The following is a 20,961-nucleotide window of genomic DNA, read 5'->3' as shown; positions in this document are numbered from 1 at the left end:
AGGAGTGCCCAGGAGAACAGGATTAGAGAAGACATCCTGTGCAACAAGAACAGCCAGTGCAAAGGCACTGAGGCATGGAGAGCTCTGACCCTGCAGAGCGCTTGACCATGGCGAGTAGTAGAGCCGAAAAAGGCCAAGCTGCCTCATCAGCATGTTCTGTTTAACACTAGGGTGGGGTCTTTGAGGAGGGGTAGATAGCACTCTTCTGGTTGCTTGTGGGGTGGGGCCAGCCTGAAGCAGAAGCCCTGCATGGGGGCCGCATGGGGAGGAAATTCTGGGATCTAACTAATGGCTGCACTGAGTGTGGAGCCAGCAGGAGCAGCCCCTGCTGATGGAGCATCCCCTGCTGGTGCAGCCATAGGCTAGAAGTCTCCCCTAGAGGATGAGGTGAGGGGACCACAAACGAGCATGCCCTTGAAGGCTGTGGTGCCTCTACTTTCACAGTGCTGCCCCTCGTTCTGTGACCTGCCTCAGCTCCACTCCATATCCATGCGGCGCTGGACAGAGCACCCACGAATCAAGACCCTCGTCTGTGCCAAACTCTGTGCTAAGGGCTCCCACACGGGCCTCCTCCCATTTAAGCTTCACAAGAGCCGTGCACGTGGGCCTCACCCCAAGGTCCTGAGACGTGTTCAGAGTCACCCAGCTAGGATGGGTGGCCAAGCAGAGGCTCCAGGGCCAGGTCAGCCTGACCCTCCCCTGCACACCTCCTGCTGGGTCTCGTACTCTGTTCCCTGGAGAAGGCTCCGTGTGCAGTGGGGGTGGGGGTGGAAAAGTGTTTGCTTTTCCCAGCCCTGCATTTGCTGTGCCGCTAGCACCTGGCTGACTGTTTGCCCAAGGCTTTGCCTTCCAGGAAGATGGGTGGGGCAGGGCGGTGTGGCGGGTAAGTCGTCCGCTGCTTCTGGACTTCCAGCTTCTCTGCCTAACAGGGAAGGGCTGCACCGCCCACAAGCACGCAAGCACCACGCCCTGCAGTCCACAGTGCCCACCCCAGGGGGGCCGGGCCTCGCCAGCGCAGGGCCTGTGACTGCACTGCTGGGCCTGGCATGCCTGGCGTGCCAGGGCAGCAGTGGCAGTGGCAGCTGGATGGTCAGCAAGGAGCAAGAGTCATCCCCAGGGCCCTTGTGTCAGGGCCCCAGCCCAGGGTGTGGAGGCGAGGGGTGGCATCAATGGGACTTTTGTGTGGCCAGGGGCAGAGGAGCACATGGCCCAAGCCAGGAGCATCCTGCCAGACACCTCTGCCGCCTCCTGTCCTGGGGCTGCCACGCCTTCCATGCTGCCAACCCCCCCCACCCCCGGGGGTTCCTCCCAGTGAGGAGAGAGCCTACTTTGGTTCAACCAATCCCTGCCCTGTCCTCATCCCCTTTCAGATAAATCAGGCCCAGTAAGTTGATGACTCCGGCCCGGCCTCCACCCGCCCTCCTGAGAGTGGCCCCGCCCCTCCGCCCGCCCACTTGAGAGCGGCCCCGCCCCTCTCCCCGCCCTCCTGAGAGCGGCCCCGCCCCTCCACCCACCCTCCAGAGTGTGGCCTTCAGCATCCTCTCCCCAGTCTGCCAGAGCTCACCCCTGTGTGGGCAGAAACTGACTGGGGAATGTGCTGGCCGCTTCTTGAGGCCACGGGTCTGGTCCTCGGGGCCAAGGGGGACAGATTAGGTAAACAGGGGCTGGGTGGGCTGGGCGGGGCTGGCGTCCCAGGGAAGAGGAAGCCCTTTCTCCCCTGAGGTGGGACCCCAGGACCAAGCCCACAGAGCTGGGCGGGGAGCCAGCACCTCCCACCCTGCAGTCCTGCCTGTGGCCAGCCTTACCGAGTGGCTCCGCTCCCAGGAGGAGGAGGAATCTCACCCTGCAGCCAGGTGCCCCCCTTGCTTTGCACTGTGGCCTTTAGCAAGTCCGCAGCACCAGCCTGTGCTCGCTCCATCACTTGGTACCTGTCTGACAAGTTTTGAGGACAAGCAGGCTGCCACCAAGAGGCTGTGCCTGACCCACCATGGGCAAAGAACTCGGTACACAGAGGGCAGCTGGAAGAGTGTCCTGGCTCAGGCTTGGGGACAGCCTTTGCAGGAGGTTGTCCAGTCACACCCACACTAGTGCTTGGGGAGCCAGTATATGCTGGGGCCGGGGGTGGGGAGCAGCCTGGTTCCCCCCCTTTTCAGCTGCAGACCAGAACTGACGTGGAAGAGGGGACTGCTAGCCTCCTGAGGTTGCTCAGCCCTCTTTCCCGCTGCTGGTCAGGCCTGAGGACAGACAGAGTTCGCAAGCTTGGTGGCCCTGCAAACAGCCCATTCTCAGGCCTTTCATTCACACCCCTCTTCCCCCAGCAGAAGGATTTTCCCTAATGCATATCGTGTGCACACAGCCCCACACCAAGCACCTGACTGTCACCTTCCCGTAACGCTGTGAGGCTGGTACCCCTGCAGTTCCCACTGGAAGGTTGTACTTTAACCAGAGTCCCTCAGATCTTATTTCCCTCCCCTTTTATAGGCATCTGGGCTCTGAGAGGTTGCAGCTCGCCCCAGTTATTGCGGCTGAGCCCAGTACCAAGCCTGAATTTTCTGCCAGGGAACCCGTGCATCTCCCACTCTGCCTGGGACCTAAACCGAAATGCCACTAAGTGAGCGTATTGATGCATAATTGATCCCACCCAGATCCCTCTGGCCTTTCTTCTAGGAAGCTCTGAGCACTTCCCAGACGGGATCGCCTGTTCTCCCAAGGCCCAGGGGAGCTGAGAGGAGGCCGGGTGCAGAGGGTGGTGGAAGGGCCGCACAGAGCCAGCAACGGGATCTAGAAAGCAGCCGGCACGCTGCCAGGCCCCCTTCGGCCTTCTGCCTCTGCAGAGGAGATGCTGGGGTGGGGGCATGTCTCCTCGGGGCCCTGCCCTCTGCCTCGGTCGCGACCGTGCAGGTTTGAGCTGCAAAGCGGCCGGGGCGGGGGGGGGGGTGGGGGGGGGGGGAAGCTGGAAGAATCCTGATGAGGCCCCCGGCGGGGGCGTGGATGTCGAAGCCCTGGGCTCTGTCTAAAAGGGAAGTAATCACATTGTGAGGCTTTTTATAGTGCTTTCCTTCTAAGAAGCCGCCGCTGTGTCTTGTTTGTTCTCCTCACATTCCTAGGAGGTTGGCAGAGAGCTGATCAGGGTCACGGGGAGGAGGCCCAGTGGGCAGGCCCTTGACCGAGTCATCTCCGGTCCCCCGGCAGCCAGCGAGGCAGGCACTGTCCCGTCCCCATTGTCTGGAGAGGAATGAGGCATAGAGGCGCTGAGGTCACGGGCAAGTGACTGATGGCTTTGGTTTTGACCTTGGTTCTGACAGACTTAAAGCACTGGGCCTAGACTGGTCAGTCCTGGCCCATATGCCTCCCAGGGCAGCTGTGAGGTGGTATCACCAGTATTTCTGTGTCCTGGGTGGGATTGTGTTCCTGAGCCTGAGGCTGGAGCCTCCGGTGGTTGAGCATTTGGAGGCATTAAAAAGGCGAGTCCTGGGGAAACGGGAGGTCATCTGGCCAAGCCCTGTGTTCTCAGGTGAAGACACTGAGGCTCTAAGAAGCCATCCCCAGGCGCTCTCCTGCTTGGTGACAGTGGCCCCAGGATCCTGGCGAGCCCCTCTGGCCACCCGGGCTGCAGGCATGTGGGTCCCTCAGCAACCCTGTTGCTGGGAGGGGCTCGTGCATCCGCAAAGCACCACCCTCTCTGTTCCCCCTCCAGGGGCGAGCTTTGCGGACCTGGGTACCACAGGCCACCCTCCCACAGGCAGACGGGACGGGGGGCTGGGGCACTGCTGGGAGGCACAGGGGAGCAGGCTCTTCAATGCAGTGGAGCCCTTCCTGTGGCAGGACCTCCTGGATCCCTGGCCACATCCTGGCTCTGATGCTCCCTGTGTCACCTCAGGCAAATCACTGCCACCCCCTGCCATCAGCTTCTACATCAGCAACACAATGGAGGTGCTGCGTTTCTCCGCCTCACCCACAGCGTGGTTACCACTGGAGCCCATCTATGGTCGCGCTGCAGGAGAGCAGTCCAGGCCCGAGCTGGGATCCCAGGCACTCAGCCAGCAGGTGGTGTGGAAAGAGCCGGGGCTGGGAGTCGGGAGCCTGGCTTCTGGGCTCAGCTCTGCCCAGGCTCCCTCCCTCCCTGCTCAGACGTGGCTCCTGCTACCTGCCAGGCCCTTTGCAGGTGCTGGGGACACAGCAGAGAAGGAGACAGAGGAGGCCCCCTACCTGGGAGCCACATGCTGGTGGGGTGCGTGGGGGTGTGTGTGCAGAGTAAACACATGAACAGGTGAATAAACTGGAGAGGGGTAGATGGAGGAACGTGCTGAGAAGAAAATAAAATAGTCACGTGAAGGATGAGGCCTGGGGTCTACCTGAGGTTGGGCAGGAAGGCCGCAGGAAGGATGTTTGAGCTTGGAAATAAGTGATGGGGGTGGGGGGACCATCCACGCAGAGCTGGGGAGCAGGGAGACAGGCCATACTTGGCTGTTTGAGGGACAGAGAGGGGCCTGAGTCCCGGGGGTGATAAGCACAGGCCACGGGGGAGGTGAGGGCCGGCCGGCCGGCTGCCAGAGGGGCATGTGTTCTAAGTGTGATGAGCTTTGTGGAGTGACTGGCAGTGGTGGCGGGGTGGGTGCTTCACCAGCAGACAGAGACACCCTCTCTCCCAGCCCCCGTCTCCCCTCCTGTTCGTGGTTTGCAGCAGGTCTAAGATCTCCTCCACCAGGTTAAGGCCCCCTCGTCGTGGCCGTGTTCGTGGTCAGAGCCAGTGGCGGGAAGAGTAAGGAGTGGAACGTTCAAGGGGAAAGGCCTCCAACCTCAGGCTCATTGTGGGAGCAGAGCCCGGGGGCCACCCTTGAGTGGGCACCTGCTAGATGGATGCCCAGGTCCGCCACAGTCCTCGGGGGCAGGGCGGGGCCGAGCTGAAACGCTGGGGGTGGGTGTCGCTGCTGAGGGGGGCAGGCTGCCCTGGGCCTTCGTTCTCACATGTTCCTCTGGGCTCAGGAGACCCAGGGCCGAGTCCCCTGTCCCTCCCTGCAGGCAGCGCCCCCGAGCATTGCAGCCCCCTGGAGCTCGACCACTGATGCAGTGCCGGCCCCTCTGCCTGTCCAGTTGCACGGCCGCAGGGCTGGGGCGTCCTCAACAGCGCCCTGTCCCGTCGGTCACCACGGTCTACTGAGTCTCAGTCTGGCCCCTACTTGTCTCCTCCCTCGTGTCTTGGCCCAGAATTTCTCACTGCTTCCGGCAGGAAGCTCAGACCCCGGGGCCTGGCTCGCAAGGCCCCAGCAGCCTCCCCACCCTGGGCCTCCCTCCTGGCTGGTCTGGTCTTGGCCCCGTCCTCCACCGTCCCCACACGGGCCTCTGCCATGGTGTTCCCCGGCTGCCTTCTCTTTGTGGCCTCATTACTCAGATCTCAGCTCCAGCTCCCAGTTCTTAAGGCAGCTGCCCCTCACCTCCCTGCTCAGGCTCTGACTCGTAGAAATATTCACGGTTGGACGTGACCATCAGCTTGAAGCCTCTCTCTTTCCTTGGGCTGTAGACTCCATGAGTGCTGGCCCCACACAGAGCCTTTATTTACTGCTGTGGCCCCTGGCACGTAGTAGGCACTCTGCTTGTGTGCTGGGCGGGTGGAGAATGGCTGCACGCGTGCATTTAATTTTACTGGGTTTCCCCACCCCTGGAGCTGTCCCCAGCCTTCTCTCCCCTCCAGTCCTGGTGCTGCCTTAAGCCGGGGAGTCTGGAACCAAACTCTGGCCAGATGTGAGGGTGGGTGTCCTCACAGTTGCCAGGGCCAGGGCCACCTTGTGTCCTTGCTTCTTGGTCAGCCAGGCCTGGGATTGCAGGGGTCCCCTGAGGAGGGAAGGGCTCCCTCGCTCACCTGCTTCAGCCTGGAGGACGAGACAGCCACAGTCAGTATGTCTGGGGCCCTGGCAAGACTGGAAGCCAGCTGCGTTCCCGAGGTACCACGAATTGAGGAGCCGGGAGGGGGCCAGGGATCAAATGGCCTTGGAGCCTTTGCCCCTGAGCTGGAGGCTATGGAGGGTGCTCTCAGGCCCAAGTGTCACATCTCCTCTGCAAGCCAGCCAGGCCTTTGTCCTCCAGGGACCTGGCGTCCTGGCCCCTCGCTGCTAAGGGGCTGGAAAGGACGGACATGGGAGACTCAGGATTGGGCGGCTGCACCGCTTCCCTCAGGGTCAGGGTCTTCCCAGCGCCGGCCAGGGCCCCCCTCGCAGTGGAGGTGGGCTCTCAGGCCGCAAGGACATTCTGGTCAGGCAGCTCCATCTGACACTGGCAGGGAGGGGCCACCCAGGAGGCCCAGAGCCCACAGTTCTAGGTCACCTCCTGCACCATCCAGAGGCAGAAGTGGTATTTATAGCAGCCAGTGGCCACCGAGGGTGGGGCAGTCAGCAGGAGCCATGACGCAGGCCGCCCCCCTCGGGTCCCCTGGCTTTCTCTGACTCCTTCACTACTGCCCCCCACCCCGCCCCAGCAGTGAAGGGCTGGGCCTGCTGAGGGGAGAGACATTGCTCCCTTCCTCCCCAAGCCCCAGAGGAGACCAGGTGCCACTTTCTGCCTAGCAGGAGCCTTGTCCTCAGCCAGTCTAGCCAGGACCCTGTCTGTCTCCAGGCTCCAGGTGGGCATCCCTTTAGCACTCAGCGCCAGGCCCTGCTGGTCTCTCTCGGTGGCGCCATCAGCTCTTAGCAAAAGGTCTATCCCCTGGAGTCACGGGCAGCTTTGCTGACCTCCCTGGGGCTGGCAGGGGTCGGCGAAAGGCCTGCCTCAGCCCTCCTGGCAGCAGGCAGTGAATGGGGCCGCAGGCACCTGCCCCACGTTGCCTGGGAGGAGGCCCCGCCAAATGCCAATTACCTCCCTGCTGTGACCTTGTTAAGTGGTCCTGGAATGCCACTCAGGCTGGAAGGGCAGGCAGCAGTCCAGCCCATGGTCACCAGGGCTGCGCCGGGCATGCGGTCCCAGCTCCACCTCCTGCCACACCCAGGGAGCAGCCCAGGGAGCAGAGGCCACAAAAGTGACAGTGTGATGTGACTGGGGCCGCTGGCCCTCCGGATGAGTCCTCTGGGAAGGAAAGCGACTCCAGAGTCCAAGGTCGGGCTCTGCTCTCCCTGAGCCTTCCCCTACCCAGATACAAAGCTGGCCCTTCCGCCCCGTCCAGGCACCAGGAGGCAGAAGGCTGATATTGACCTGGTAGCTGAGGGGGCTGCCCCCATGATGGAGGCCAGGGCTCCCCCCGTTGCCAGTCTTTGTTGCCCTGAGCCTCCGGACCCATCCCCCAGGCTGGGAGAGGAGCAGAGGGAGGTCAATGTCCCCTTCTCAGGGCTTCCAGTAACAGAAAGTGAGGCCGGACTCTGCAGGAAGCGGGGGCTGTGACTTTGCTGACCAACCCTGGCTGGGGCTTAAGGCCAACTGCGCGGACCGAGCTTCCCCAGGGAGGAACCCCCGAGTGGGCAGTGGCGTCTGAAGAGGAGGAAGCACCAGGCAGGGGGCCGCTCCACTGACCAACAGGAGACGGAGATGGGAGCAGGAAACGGGCTTGTCCACCAGTGGCGGGGTTGCGGGGGGGGGCATTGGTGGAGAGCTTTGTAGCTAATGGTTGGGAGTTTTAATCTTACTTAAAGGGCATTTAGAAGCCGTAATGCACTTTTGAGGAGGGGGTTGATTTAATTAAAGCCACAGAAGGGCCTGCATGTAGCCAGTGCACCCAGCTCTCAGCACTTCACAACTTTGAACTCACTTTGTCCTCATAGTAGCCCCTCGAGGGAGGGGCTGTCATCAGCCCCCCACCCCCATTTTACCGAGGAGGAAGAAGCGCTGGTTGATTCATCCTGGGCAGTGGCTCCTGCTCTGTGCTTTAAAGGTCACAGTTCAGTGCACGTCTGAATGGACAGAGGCACTGGGACAAAAACGGGATCCAGCCCTGTCCTCTGTCCAAAGGCAGAGGGCTTTTAGAGCCCCACCCTTCCTGGGGGCCTGTGGTCACGGGGTCCGGTTCAGCTTTGTCATGGCCACAGAGGTGCGAGGGAATGAGGGGCGTGTAGGAGTCTCCCAGCCCCTGGGTCAGTGTTTCTGTGGCCGCTTGTGGCTCAGGCCAGGCAGACACGCATCATGGTTGAATTAGCTTGGGCTCCTGGATGGGACCACCTCCCCCCCCACCGCCGCCCCCGCCCCAGGCTCTCTCAGCTGTCCTGCCCCAGCACAGCAAGGAGGACTATAAAAGTCAAGGCCAGGCGTTTGCATTGTGGCTCAGTGGGTTAAGAACCCAACTAATATCCATGAGGATGTGGGTTTGATCCCTGGCCTTGCTCAGTGGGTTAAGGGTTTGGTGCTGCCACAAGCTACAGCATAGGTTGCAGAAGTGGCTTGGATCTGGTATTGTTGTGGCTGTGGCATAGGCTGGCGGCTGTGGCATAGGCTGGCGGCTGTAGCTCCGATTGGACCCCTAGCCCAGGAACTTCCATGTGCCGCAAGTGCAGCCCTAAAAAAGCAAAAAAGTCAAGTCCAGAATGGACCTGCGAGCTCATCCTGTCCAGGGCCTCTCAGACATTTTTAATCACTGAGACCGTGTAGCGCACCCCAAGTTACAAGGAGCCCCAACATGTAAAAGAGCTAAGAGCTGCTCTGACCTGTGCAGCCTGGGGAGGGGGGTTGCCTGGCGAGACCCACGTGGGAGAGCACTGCCATCCGCTCCCTCGGCACAGGGGGAGAGGGGCAGGGCCTGGGCCGAGGCCCGTGTGCCGTGGAAGCAGAACCAGCCACCTCCCTGGTGCTCCGCGGGGCTGGGCGCTGCAGACCGCCTCCCCTGGGAAGGAGTTTGTGTTACGCAGTCACTCGATCCCTGCCTGCCTCTGCGATGCCCAGGGAATGGCTGAAGTGAAACTCAATAGCCCAGGTGCAGGCCTGTGCCCTAGATGGCCGTGCTGCCCGGGGAGGTGGCCCCTCGTGGATCCTCCGTGGCCGCTTGGCCTCCTAGAGTCTGGGGAGCGTGTCCCTGGTGTGGACCCGAGGAGACAGGCGCGGTAGGACCATGGGGGCACAGGGTGTGCTGGGCATGGGGGGCGGAGGTTCCCAGAGGGGGGGTGTCAGGCCTGGTGTGTCACTTAGCATCCTCATTAGCCTCCTCACTAGGGCCCCTCATGCATGGGAAGGTGCTAATCTCTCTCAGAGGTGTCGCCAGCACCCTCCTGCCCGCCCGCCTGGGACTGGGAGCCTCTGCTCGAAAGCTCTGGGAAGCCCAGGAGGCGGGTGCCTGGGGGTTCCCAGCCACTGACTCTAGGGAGAGCAGAGGCCCTGGGGAAGGTGAGGGGCTCTGGGGAGGGGGGGGGACTGAAGATGAGCTGGAGCAGTGAGCCTCTGCCCCTCCGGGCCTCCAGCGTCTGAGCAGAAAGGGGGGCACAGTGGGATGCCCGGAAACTCAGAGACGCAGATGGGGCCTTCCCTGGGAGCACAGGTGTGGCCCTGGGCCAGCGCTCCCTGGTCCCAGCTGACCCGCGGGATGTGGGTCCCATCTCCCTGGCTCACTGGGGATTAAGGAGGCAGGGCCAGTGAAGTCTTATCCAGGGCAGATGGGGCTCCTGGGAGGTAGGTTGGTAAGGGTGGGGGCAGGTGTGGGGCAGTGGCCAGGGGCAGAAGGGACGGCTGTGGTGTGCTCATTGGGTGGGCCACACCCTCTGCATCCTGCATTTCGGTGGGGGGGGGGTGGCAGGGGAGGGGTGAAGATGTTTTAGAGCCTGTGGGGATGTGGGAAGACCAGGGCAGGACCGAAAGGACTTGGCCTGAGTGGATGCAACCCCGGGATGGGTGTCTGCATCCATCCACAGACAGGTAGGAGGAAACGGCCAGGGGCTCTGAGACGCGGGCACCGGGCAGTGCCCACCAGGAGGCCAGCAGAGCCCCCCTCTCTCTGGGCTGGGCACCAGGGAGAGTGCAGGGAAAAGGTCATTCCTAGTTTCAGGAAAATAAACAGTCTCCAAGGAAGAATTCAGAACAAAGCGTGGCCTGGCCAGAAGGGAACCTCTTCCACCAGCAGAAACAGGTCCATTCTGGCCCAGGAAGTAAAAGCCCTGGCATCAAGCCCCAGGAGGAGAGGACCGGGGAGGGCTGTGGGGTGGGAGGGGGGCCTGGCCCGCCGGCCCGCCTGCCCGGAGCGTCCTGCTGCCTCCCCGCTCCTTCCCCAGTGGCCACCCTCCCAGAACAACTAGCAGGAAACCAAAGGCCTCAATTGATTCCCGGGGAGTTGGCTGGTGTCAGTGACAGGGCCAGTGGCAGATGGCAACTTCGGCTTGTTGTAGACGAGTGGAAAATAATTAGCGTGAGAACGAGGAGCTGGAGCCTCCAAAGATAAATGGAGCCCTGATGAGGGCTCATCGGGAGGGGCTGAGAGCACAGACTGGGGCCTCGTGGCCTGGCTCGGCTGCTCACTAGCTGAGTGACCTTGGGCAAGTTACTTAACTTCTCTGGGCTGGTTTTCTCATCCATCAAATAGGGCTAACAAGAGTACTTACCTCGTAGGGTTGCTAAAAGGTTGAAATTAAAGTTAAGTAGGTAATAGCTGTGAACCGCTTGCCACTGTGCCTGGTGTGTAGTAAATGCTGCATAAGGATTTTTTTAAAGTAACAAGTGATGGAACGATTGTCGGAGCTACTTCCAGGTCCAGCCCCGCGTGGTCACAGGCACGGCCCCCACTCCTTTTCATCCTCTTCCCTGAACTCTTTGTCTGGTCTGGATCACTCTTTTGTGGGGAGGGCCTCTGGCCAGCAGGCACGTGGGTGTGGAGAGAACACGGTGAAGACCCCGCTTCCCTCGCTCGCGGGTTCCTTAACCTCGGAGCCTCAGTTTCCCCATCTGGCGCATGAGAACAGCCATACCCACCCACGGGCTTGTCGTGAGGGGCATAGGAGGCGCCTCCCCTGGTCCCTCGGCACCTGGGCAGGGGTGCCTATGAGGCGGAGACTTGGGCGGGGGAACAGAGGCAGCGGGGGCCCCCATCAGCCCCAGCCGCACCAGGCACATGGCTTCAGCCCCAGGCCTGGGCGTCTGAGGACCCATCCCTTGCCGAAATCCGGCCTCAGCCCTGGGCAGGCTCGGCGCTGCCTTCTGCTCCGGCACAGCTGACGTGTGAAAAGCAACAGCTTTCGGGCCCCTAACTTGGGTTGTGCGCACCCGGGCACAGGCTGGCGGTGCACGTGGCCCCCAGCCCACGCACGCTCTCTCTCTCTGTCGCCTCCCTCGCCGCACTCCCCCTTGTGCACCTCAGAGACCAGGGGGAGAAGGGGCCTTCGGGGCGGGAGGAAGGAACGTGTGGGTCCTGGTGTCTGCGCGTGAGAACAAGGAGTCAGATTGATGGGCAGAGAGATTTTTTTCATTTCAAGGAAGTTGCTCCACAACCCCAGCCCTGCCGTGTCCTTGTCAGAGCACCTTCGGGCAGGCCGATGCTCCTCCATGACCTCCGTTTCCCCATCTGAGCGGAGGTGGTACCCTGACCGCCTCATGAGGCTGGAGTAAGAGGACACACAGAGGAGTTCCCGTTGTGGCTCAGTGGGTTAAGAACCCGACTCGTATCCACGGGGATGCAGATTCAATCCTTGGCCTCGCTCAGCAGGTTAAGAATCCTGTGTTGCTGCAAGCTGCAGCGTAGGTCACAGATGCGGCTCGGATCCCTTGTTGCTGTGGCTGTGGCGTAGGCTGGCAGCTGTAGCTCCCAGTGGACCCTGGGAACTTCCATATGCCGCGGGTGCAGCCCTAAAAAGAAAAGAGAACACAAAGGGTTTCTAGCTCTGGGCCCACAGCCCACTCACCTTCAGGCAGCAGGCAGAACTCCCCCAGGCTCAGTTTTCCTCATCTGCAGAGTGGGGCCGATGCCCGCAGTGTCCCCGTGGTGGTGTGACCGTGAGTCTGGAGCCGGAGGAAGACCCAGAGCGCTCTTTGTGGCCTTGGCGCCTCACTCCGTGGTGGATGTGGGAGGCCTGCGTCTGGGTTCAGAGGTAGGCATTTAGCTGAATGCTGCTCCTCAGAAGCAGCAGTTAAGACGCAGGCTCTGGAACTAGGCTGTGTGACCTGCAGCAAGTCACGACAGCTCATCCGTAAAATATGGTAATAGCAGTGCCTGCTGGACAGAGTTACCATGAGGACTGAGTTACGTTTGCAAAATGCGTAGATAAAGCCCAAGACGTGGTGGGCAACTGACCGACGCCAGAGGGAGCAGAACAACGGGGTCCCCAGCTTAAGGAGGCCTGAGCTCTCCTCCCTCACCCTGGAAGCGCCCCGCAGCTTCGTGAAATGATTCTAATTCCCCATGCTCATCACCTCCCCCTGCCGGGGCGCCCTCATTTAAGCCTCCCAAGTGACAACAAAAAACAAAACAAAAAACAGAACCATTTGGAGTTCCCGTCGTGGCCCAGGGGTTAATGAACCCGACTAGCATCCATGAGGCCTCACCCAGTGGGTTAAGGATCCGGTGTTGCCGTGAGCTGGGGTGTAGGTCGCAGATGCGGCTTAGATTCTTCATGGCTGTGGCTGTGGTGTAGGCTGGTTGCTGCAGCTCCGATTGGACCCCTAGCCTGGGAACCTCCATATGCCTCAGGTGCGGCCCTAAAAAGACAAAAAAAAAAAAAAAAAAAAAAATTCCTCCTTGGCAAGCAGAGAGGTTACCTAGCTCTCTAGCCACACAGCTCAGGAGTGGATGAGCCGGGATTTGCTGCCACTGGAGCCCGTGCCCTGGACACGGCTAAAGATGGCAGGAGCCACCTGCCAGCCCACTTAGGCCAGAGGACAGCCCGTTGGTGAGCTGGGACAGAGCCCTGGGGGCCACCACTTGGCCTGAAGGCTGCCCAGGGTCCTGCGTCCCTGCAGTCAGTCCCCCTAGAGACTAGATAAACTGCAGCAGCAACATAGAAACACTTGGTATCAGACAGCCCTACCAGGCAGCAGGTGCCAGTCTCCCTCACTGTTTTTGGAGCATCGTTTCATTTCAAAGCTGTTTCTCATGGGGCATCCCATCCATTATGGGAATGGGGGTCATGGGCCCTCTTCTCACAGCCCCAGGGATCACAACACCTCGCAGAGCTAAGCGGTCCTCATTGACGTCCTGATTTCCCTCTTTACTCTGGCCACCAGGAATTGTGGAGTCAAATGATAGTCTAGCCCTCCTGTGAGGGCCTTTGTGTCTTGCACGTGTGCGGCAATTTCCCCAACCTTCTGATTTAATTTACTTTGTTTTTGTTCTGAGGTTTGTTTTTAAGGTTATATTCTAACTCATTATTTGTGCTTCCTACATGGGCACATGCAGCCTTGGTTGTGGACACCAGTACCTATTAACCAGGACAAAAATACCAGCCTGCCCTAAGTCCAGGCTCCTCATTTTTCAGAAGAGGTAGCTGAGGTCTGGAAGGGAAGGGACTTTCTGCCTGGGGACGCTGCCCTTGGTCTGGCAGCTCTAGCCGTGGCTGGCCATGGCCCGGTCACCAGCCTCGGCAGGCAGGGCTGGACAGGGTCCTGGCAAGGTGGGCCTGGGGCTGAGGTCTCCTCTGTCCACGAGCCGAGCCGCAGAGCACTGGGGACCCCACCCGCCGGGAGGTGGCAAGCTAGTCACCCACGCCTCTGCTGGAAACTGCACCAGTGATGGATGCCTTGGAGGGTTGATCTCCTGCGAGGGGGCTCACGTGGATGTTGCCGGCTTCCAGAAGGGTTATGTATCCAGAGCGTGAAAGGGAGGATCGTGGCCCAGGCTCCCTGGGGTCACACACCGCTCATGGGAGTGTCTCTTGGGCAGTTGGAGCAGGGCGGGCTGAGAGGCAGGAGAAGGGGCGGGCCGGCTCAGGGGACGCTGGGACTGTGTGTCCAGCACCGGGTGGAATGGATGTACTGGGAAAGCTGAGAGCCTCTGGGGCCTTTCTGAACCTCAGTTTCCTCATCCATGAAAGGAGGCCTGAAGACCTTTTTCCGAGGCCCCTTCTAGCCCTGCCCTTCCTGCATGAGCTGTGGGCTTTGGCTGGCAGCAGGAAGGGCCTGGGTCTCTGCCTGCTCAGCCTCCTGCTCCTCAGAAGGTGTGGGCCAGCGTCTCTGAGCCTCGGCCTCCTGGTTCTTCAGCAGTAATGGTCGTGGAAGAGCCACCACGTTCACTGAGCACCTGCTCTGGACAGGTGCCGGCTTAAGCATATGACTCATTTAATCTTGGTGATAATTCTGAGGTAGCTACTGTTCTTAGCCCCATTTTAGAAATAAGGAACTGAGGCACAGAGAGGTTAAGTAACTTGTCCAAGGTCACGCAGCCAGGAAGTGCGCAGCCAGGAGCCAGACACAGCCTGATTTTGGAGTGTGTGGAGTGAGAGGGACGCTGTCGCCCTGCATCACTGCTGAGGGGATGGCAGGTGATTCGCCCAGGACGTGGAACACGGGAGGGGCTCAGCTGATGTCCAGTGTATCCCCATGGCTGGGACCTGGCTGTCACCCCCTCTCTCAGGCTCAACTTTTAGCCCATCCTTGGGCCCAGATGCCCAAGGCCACCTCTGCCTGGTGGGAAGTCTCATGGGCTGACCTAGAGGCTGGAGGTGACGCTGGATGGGCCTCCTACAGCACGTCATCCTGTCCCCTGTGGTTCAGCCTATCTCCAGTGCCCTGGCCCCACTGTGGGCACCAAGGTGACCCTCATCTCCCACCAGCCCGAAGCTGGGATCCTCTGTGCCCACGGCAGCCCATGCCGTCCTCCATCCCGGGAGCTCTCAGCACCCCACCAGCTGGACCCACTGCCCAGGGCCAAGCTCAAGGGGACCTTAGGATCAAGGAATGAAGCCCAGCCTGGGGTGCTTTAAATAGTAGCCCCCCCCCCAGGCCTGGGGCGGAGTGGGTTACCCTGTCAGGGCTTCTGATCAGAGCCAGTCACGGGCAACAGCAACACCTGCCCAAACCGCAGCACCTGTCACAGATCACCCTGCCACAGAGTCCCCAGGAGCCCCTCCGGAACCCTGCTGAAATGACGGCCCCTGCATACAGAGCCCTGGGCTCTGCCAGGACCCAGGCAAACCTCTGACCTCATCCCAGCCATCGCAGCCTTCTTGGGGGTGGGGCGGCAGCGGGATGTCCCTGGCTGCAGCTCAGGAACTGAAGCCAACAGAGTTCAGACAGCCAGGGGAGAGGATGGTCCTCCAGGAGCAGGCAGGGAGGTGCTGGGGAGGGACAGGTCCCCAAAGCAAAGGGTTTGCGCGAAGAGGGGAAGGCGTCGTGTGTCTGGGCCTAATGGCAGCTGCTTTGGGGGATGGCGCAGTGGTTTGGAGGGGCCAGGGCTGCTGGGGGAGAGGGGCTGGCTCACACTCCAGGGCGTGGGGGGCATGTGTGGAGGAGGCCAGCGCGGCAAGTCCCCGCCCCCGGGATGGGCAGCAAGGAGTCAGCAAGTCAACTCTAAGACAGTGTGCTGAGGGCCACACTGAGACGAGGGGACCATGGGTCCCACGAGGAGGCAGCCTGTTCTGCCTGAGGATGGGTGGGGGGCGCTGTCGGGGAGGGGTTTCGAAGAGAGGGTGGCTTTTGGTCGGCCTGGAAAGATGAGCAGGATTTTGCCTGGCAGAAGAACTGGGGTGAACAAAGCTCAGATTCCAGTGTGGTGTCTTTAGGGAGCAGCAAATTTGGAGGGTTGGGAAGGGAAGGTACGCAGTGTGAGAAGGGGCTGGACTGCCTCCCCAGCCAGAAAGGGGCCCTGCGCCTGTCCATGCCTGGGATTCCTGGGGCTCGGGAATGTCTTCCTGCTTCAGGACCCAGAGAGGGCAAGGCACCTGCCCACGGCTGCACAGCCCACCTGCCAGTTGCCGAGGCCCCTTCCTGCTGCCTGAGGCTTGGACTTTATCCTGCAGACCCCGGGAGCCTTGGAAGGTTTTTAAAGTCCAGGTCACCATGTGCCTTTTAGAAAACAGTTTTGCGTTTTTGGAAAGAGGAACTCAGAGAATGGGTTAATACTTAACTCAGGGGCATGAATCCGCATCAAGGAAATGGGGCTTTGAGGGTGGAGGAAGAAAGGGGCCTCGTGGTGCCACCCAAGTCATTCCGTCCACATGTGGGGCCGTGTCCTGGCACCCCACTCACACCTGCCTGGACCCAGCAGGGCCCCTATTCCCTCCAGCCAAAGGAGGGGGTGCCACACCTCCCCTGGCAGTGTCCCCGGACTGGCTAAGGAGGGGAGGCCGTGTGCCCCTCCACTGAGGTTACTGAAGGGCACGGACGCTGTGAGAGCCAGAGGAGGTGCTTTGTGGCAGCCCCAGACCAGGAAGTGGCCTGTGCCCTCCCCCAGCCTGAGCCATTTCCGCCAGATGAAATCACATCCCCAGCAGGGGAACAGGCCCCCATTGTAAAGGGCTGGGGTCTCAAGAGAAAGGACGCCTTTCAGGCCCTTAAAAACAGCAGCCCTGAGATTTATGAACCCGCATGGGATAGAGCGGCCCATCCTCCCCCAGCAGCAGCACAGACCCTGTCCCCCCCGACCCCACACCATGACCTGGTGGTGACCAGCTGGAGAAGCCACTAGTCCAGGCGGGGGAGGGGCAGCTGGTCCACTGGGTACACAGGCTCTCCGTCGGCCTCACCCGCCTGTGCTGAGGCCATCACTGGCTCTGTCCAGCACCGCTGGGGCTGCTCATATGGTCCACACCAGACCCTCCCAGGTGGGAATAATGGACATTTTACAGATGAGGAAGCTGAGGCACAACCAGTAAGCCACACTGTCAGGGGGCGGTGGAGCCGGCACTGGAAGCCAGGCAGCGCTGGGCCTGGGATTCTGCAGTGATGGACCAGGCCGGGTGCAGCCCAGAGGGCACAGGGCATGGTTCCCAGGCCTGCGAGGGGGCACCCGGTGGGGTCAGCCCACAGGAGCCCCGCCACGTGACCTACTAGGTGGGACTGGCACTGACCACAGCTGTCGGCTGGGGGCTCCCAGAGGCTGCCACTGGCCGTACCACTCCAGGGTCTTGACAGATCTTCGGCCGCCTCTGCAGGGGTGCCAGGCTCGCCCCACTTCTCCCACCAGAGAGCAGGGAGGGTGGGGCCGTGAGTGAGGTGGTTAGGTGTACGTGTGAGCAAGGGTGATTTCGCCATTCTAGACTCCTAGAGGTGCAGGGTGGGGGTGAGGGAGGCGTTTGGGAAGGGCTCGCCATGGTGCATCCCTGCGAACCAGGTATTCCAGCTCCTGGCAGGGCAGCCCTCACCCGCCAGCCCCTCGGGGACGGCCCTCCCCTCCCCCGCGGGGCCTGGCCTGATCGGAGCAGCCGGGGAGCCACGGCACCTGCCAGGACCTCTCAGCCATTTCCTTTGTGTGAGGGCCCCGGGCCCAGCCCCACACTCCCCCTCACCCTCCGCGGGCCACCTGGAGTCCGGGAGGGGCTGCAGAGAGCTGGCGGCTGAAATGCCAGCTGTTGGCAGCTCTGTCCTTCTGCAGCCCCGCTACCACCCACGGAGTCCCAGCCCCTCCCATCCCGTCCGTCCATCCTTTCAAACCGAAGCCGATGCTGTCAGCCACTTGTCACAGGCACACCACTGGAGCCCCAGCCTCCTGCAGTCCCAGACCCCCCCCACCCCCGGCCACCCCACCACGCAGCTCCGTGCTCTCCATCCTTCTCCCGCTTCCCAGAATCCGTGCTCCGACTCCTCCTTGGAGAGAGTGGGATGATGTCACTTCCTGAGGGTGGGGGGAGGAGTAGGCACGACCCCGGCAGGCTAGCCCGCCAGCCCGCCCGCCAGGCCACCACCTCGCTGCGAGCAGCCTGGCAGCTGGATGAAGTGGCCGCGCCAGGGAGAGGGCGAAGGAGACGGCCGGGCTGGACGTGCTGGCCGGTCCCCCGGCCCCACACCCCCTCGCCCACCCTGAGGGCCGTGCCCACCAGCTGGGGGAGACTTGGCCACTTCGTGAGTGATGCCGTTCTCCGCAGATACTCTTCTTCCCTGGAGCCGTCACCGGGGAGAGGAGGACTTGCTGCCCACCCCTGGACCAGGTGCTATGTAAGCCTCTGCCAGCCTGGGGGCAGCTGCCCACCAGCGCCCAGCCTCCCGCAGCAGGGGTTCCTCCGTACAGTTCGGCGCCGGGCTACCCTGGAGCACCTTGCCAGTATTCCCCTTGCCAGTATCCCCTGTGGGGAGCCAGTCGGCTCTTGCCACCCCTTCCTTGCTCCTGGGGCTCCGGGGAGTGGGGACTCGGATTCCTGGGCCCTCCTCCCTGAGCTTGCCTGCAGCTGATTTGAATTCAGCTACTTCAGAGAGTTGGGATCTGGGCCGCCAAGGCTGTATGGCCCAGGGTGGGCGAGGAAGCCAAGAGGGTGGGACACCCACAGGGCTCGCCCACTGCCCTGGCAGCAGCGGGGCCGGGCACCCCCGCCAGGCTCCCGATCCCCAGTCTCAACCGTGTCCTTCCCCACCGAGAGGCATGGCTGTGGTTGGGAATTCTGTCTGACGGGGGCAAAATCAAGTCATAGAGCCTGCGCTCAGCCTTCCAGCAAAGCAAGAAATGGAAGGCCTCATTTACCAAGTATTTACTGCGCACCTACTATGCACTGGGCTCCCATCCTCCATATGTGCCAAACCCACGCATGCCCTCTCCCTCACCTGCCCCGAGGCCTTTGACTCTCCCTGGCCAGCTCAGCTCATGCGAGGGCACAGGCTCGGGCTTGGTCCAGGAAGCCCCCCACCCCAAGAACAGCATGCCCTGGGCAGGGGTCTCCCCTGATCCCTTGGAGGGGGAGGCAGGGGTGCACCCAGGTCCTGAATGGAGCTGAGCTCTTCCTGTTGGGGTGACCACAGGCAGAGCTGATCATCCCAAGGGCTCTGTGCCAGCCTTGGGGACAGGAAAGTCCTCTGGGCTAAGGCTGAAGCCACTGTCTTGCTGCTGCACTTTTAAATGCTGGCTCTGGTGGGGGGGGGGGGGGCTACAACCGGAAGTGGTCCTGCCCAGGGGTGGGCCTGGAAGCCCCTGGGCCTCAGGGCATGCTGCTGGGCATACCTCGCCAGGACTGTGGTGGCCCTGGGTGCCACAGCGGCCTGGGCAGCCTCAGGGTCCTCTGCTGTGTTTCAGGAGGTGAGCGCCAGGCCCGCTGAGCCTCCACAGAGCTGCCAGCCATGCCCGGGATCGTGGTGTTCCGGCGGCGCTGGTCTGTGGGCAGCGATGACCTCGTCCTGCCGGCCATCTTCCTCTTCCTCCTGCACACCACCTGGTGAGTCTCGGCCTGGAAGGAGGGCCCTGGCCACTTGTCCTGACCCTGTTGTGTTCCCAGCTCCCAGGAGCTGGTGTCGAGAGACATCCGCCCCTTAGGGCGATACCCGGGTAGGACCCAGAGACCCCGCCTGGCCATCGGGGGACCTGACCCCAGCACTGGGCTGAACTGCCGTCTGCCCACCCACGGCTGGTGGCTGAGCACCCTGCCCCCGCGTCTCTGCCCCTGGCTGCCCGTGGCCTAGAGGGACTCCCTGCTGGAGGACCGCAGTTCTGAACCCAGAGCCGAAACGTCATCCATCCGGCCGGAGTCCAGGCTGGGTGGAGCCACCTGCCAGGGGGCGGCCGCGCGGCGGGGGAGGGGGGCACGCAGGCTGCCCGGCCCCCCTGACATGTGCGTCCCCCCAGGTTTGTGATCCTGTCCGTGGTGCTCTTCGGCCTGGTCTACAACCCGAACGAGGCCTGCTCCCTGAACCTGGTGGACCACGGCCGCGGCTACCTGGGCATTTTGCTGAGCTGCATGATCGCCGAGATGGCCATCATCTGGCTGAGCATGCGCGGTGGCATCCTCTACACTGAGCCCCGCGAATCCATGCAGTACGTGCTCTACGTGCGCCTGGGTAAGGGCCACCCGCCGTGGGTGGGGGCTGCTCCGGCCCACTCCCACCCCACCCCCGTCCTGGGGCCCAGCATTCATTCAGCCACATGCCAAGGGCCCGGCCCTGTGCCAGCACCGGGGTCCAGCGGCGAACAGGCAGACTTACTGGGCTCACCTCTGGCCCCGGGCGGGGGGGTGGGCAGGCTGAGGCCTGAGGGCCAAGTCCAGCCCTCCATCTGTTTTTGAAAATAAAGTTTTATTGGAACCCAGGCATTCACTTACGTACTTGCTGTCTCCGGCGGCTTTTGCATGGCCCCGGCCGAGCTGCATGGTTGTGACAGAGAGTGTGACCCACGACGTCTCATCTGTTTACTCTCTGGCCCTTTGCAGAGAGACCTGGCCAAGCCCTGCTCTGGGCTGTGCACGTCCCATCAGCTGCTTTGCAGTCCTTTCCCAAGTGGTCCCCTACCGTCCTGGGGAAGCCCCCCAGGGTCCGCTTGGGTGCTCTTCCTGGGTTCCAGCCCCTCCTCCCAGTCACCGCTGGTGAATTCTCTCCCGCGTTAAGCTCCTTTCCCGTGTTAACTCAGGGAGGAGCCAGTGCTGGTCTTGTTCTGCAGATGAGGTGTCTGGGCTCAGGGAGGTTAATTAGCTCCTTTCCGGTCACACAGCAGTAAGTGCACCAGTGTCAGGGCTGAGAGTTGAACCCAGGTTGTCTGGCTCCAAAGCCTGGACTCTTAGCTGCTACCCTGGGCTGCCTGTGGATCCAGATGTCTCATGCTGCCCCCCCCCGGGGGGGTGGGGGCTGTTGATTCTCCCCCCCTGCCTCCCTCATCCCCGTCTCAGCCCTGGGCCCGGTGTCTGGGCTGAGCAGGGGGCCTTCCTCCTCCTAGAAATAGCAGTTTCCACGAAATGAAGACTGTCACCTGGTTCTCACGGCCCTGCACTCCGGCCCTTGCACCCCCATTTTGCAGATGAGGAAACAGAGGCTCGGAGCGATTAGTAGCTTGCCTCAGAAACATCTTATCCCCGAACTCGTGGATCTAATTCTGATGCTGAAGGGACAGAGAAATGCCTCTTCGTCACCCGCCTTCGCAGTCACCTTCTGGGGTGGGGGTGGGGGCGGGAGGGGCGGGCATCGGGGCCTGAGGACCATGAGCTAGAGCAGGTGGTAGAATGGCCATATGCT

At 61.8% G+C, this 20,961-nt stretch overlaps 2 protein-coding genes across 5 annotated transcripts in view; both read left to right on the top strand.

The window, feature by feature from the left end:
* Nucleotides 1–20,961, top strand: part of FADS2 (fatty acid desaturase 2) — a 228,374-nt gene that overhangs the window by 13,739 nt on the left and 193,674 nt on the right. The gene's annotated exons all lie outside the window — the stretch shown is intronic.
* The window catches only part of DAGLA (diacylglycerol lipase alpha), a 61,498-nt gene that overhangs the window by 17,601 nt on the left and 22,936 nt on the right, over nt 1–20,961 (top strand). For 2 of the 4 annotated variants that reach the window (XM_021082924.2, XM_085010914.1), the window contains exons 2-3: nt 19,040–19,178; nt 19,586–19,797. In XM_021082924.2, coding sequence (XP_020938583.2) covers nt 19,084–19,178; nt 19,586–19,797 — 307 coding nt within the window. In that variant the 5' untranslated portion in view covers nt 19,040–19,083. Of the gene's footprint in view, nt 1–17,658; nt 17,881–17,903; nt 17,974–19,039; nt 19,179–19,585; nt 19,798–20,961 lie in introns of those variants that run through there. The other 2 variants (XM_085010912.1, XM_085010913.1) reach the window with 2 other exon arrangements.

The sequence above is a fragment of the Sus scrofa genome, chromosome 2 (genome assembly GCF_054392235.1).
Source record: "Sus scrofa isolate SSC_HxYL_T2T_F1_AM1 chromosome 2, Sscrofa_HxYL_maternal_Yorkshire_Landrace_v2.0, whole genome shotgun sequence".
In the NCBI taxonomy this organism is placed as follows: domain Eukaryota; kingdom Metazoa; phylum Chordata; class Mammalia; order Artiodactyla; family Suidae; genus Sus; species Sus scrofa.
The sequence above is the reverse complement of the archived record's forward strand: the minus strand, read 5'-3'. Positions and strand labels throughout refer to the sequence as shown.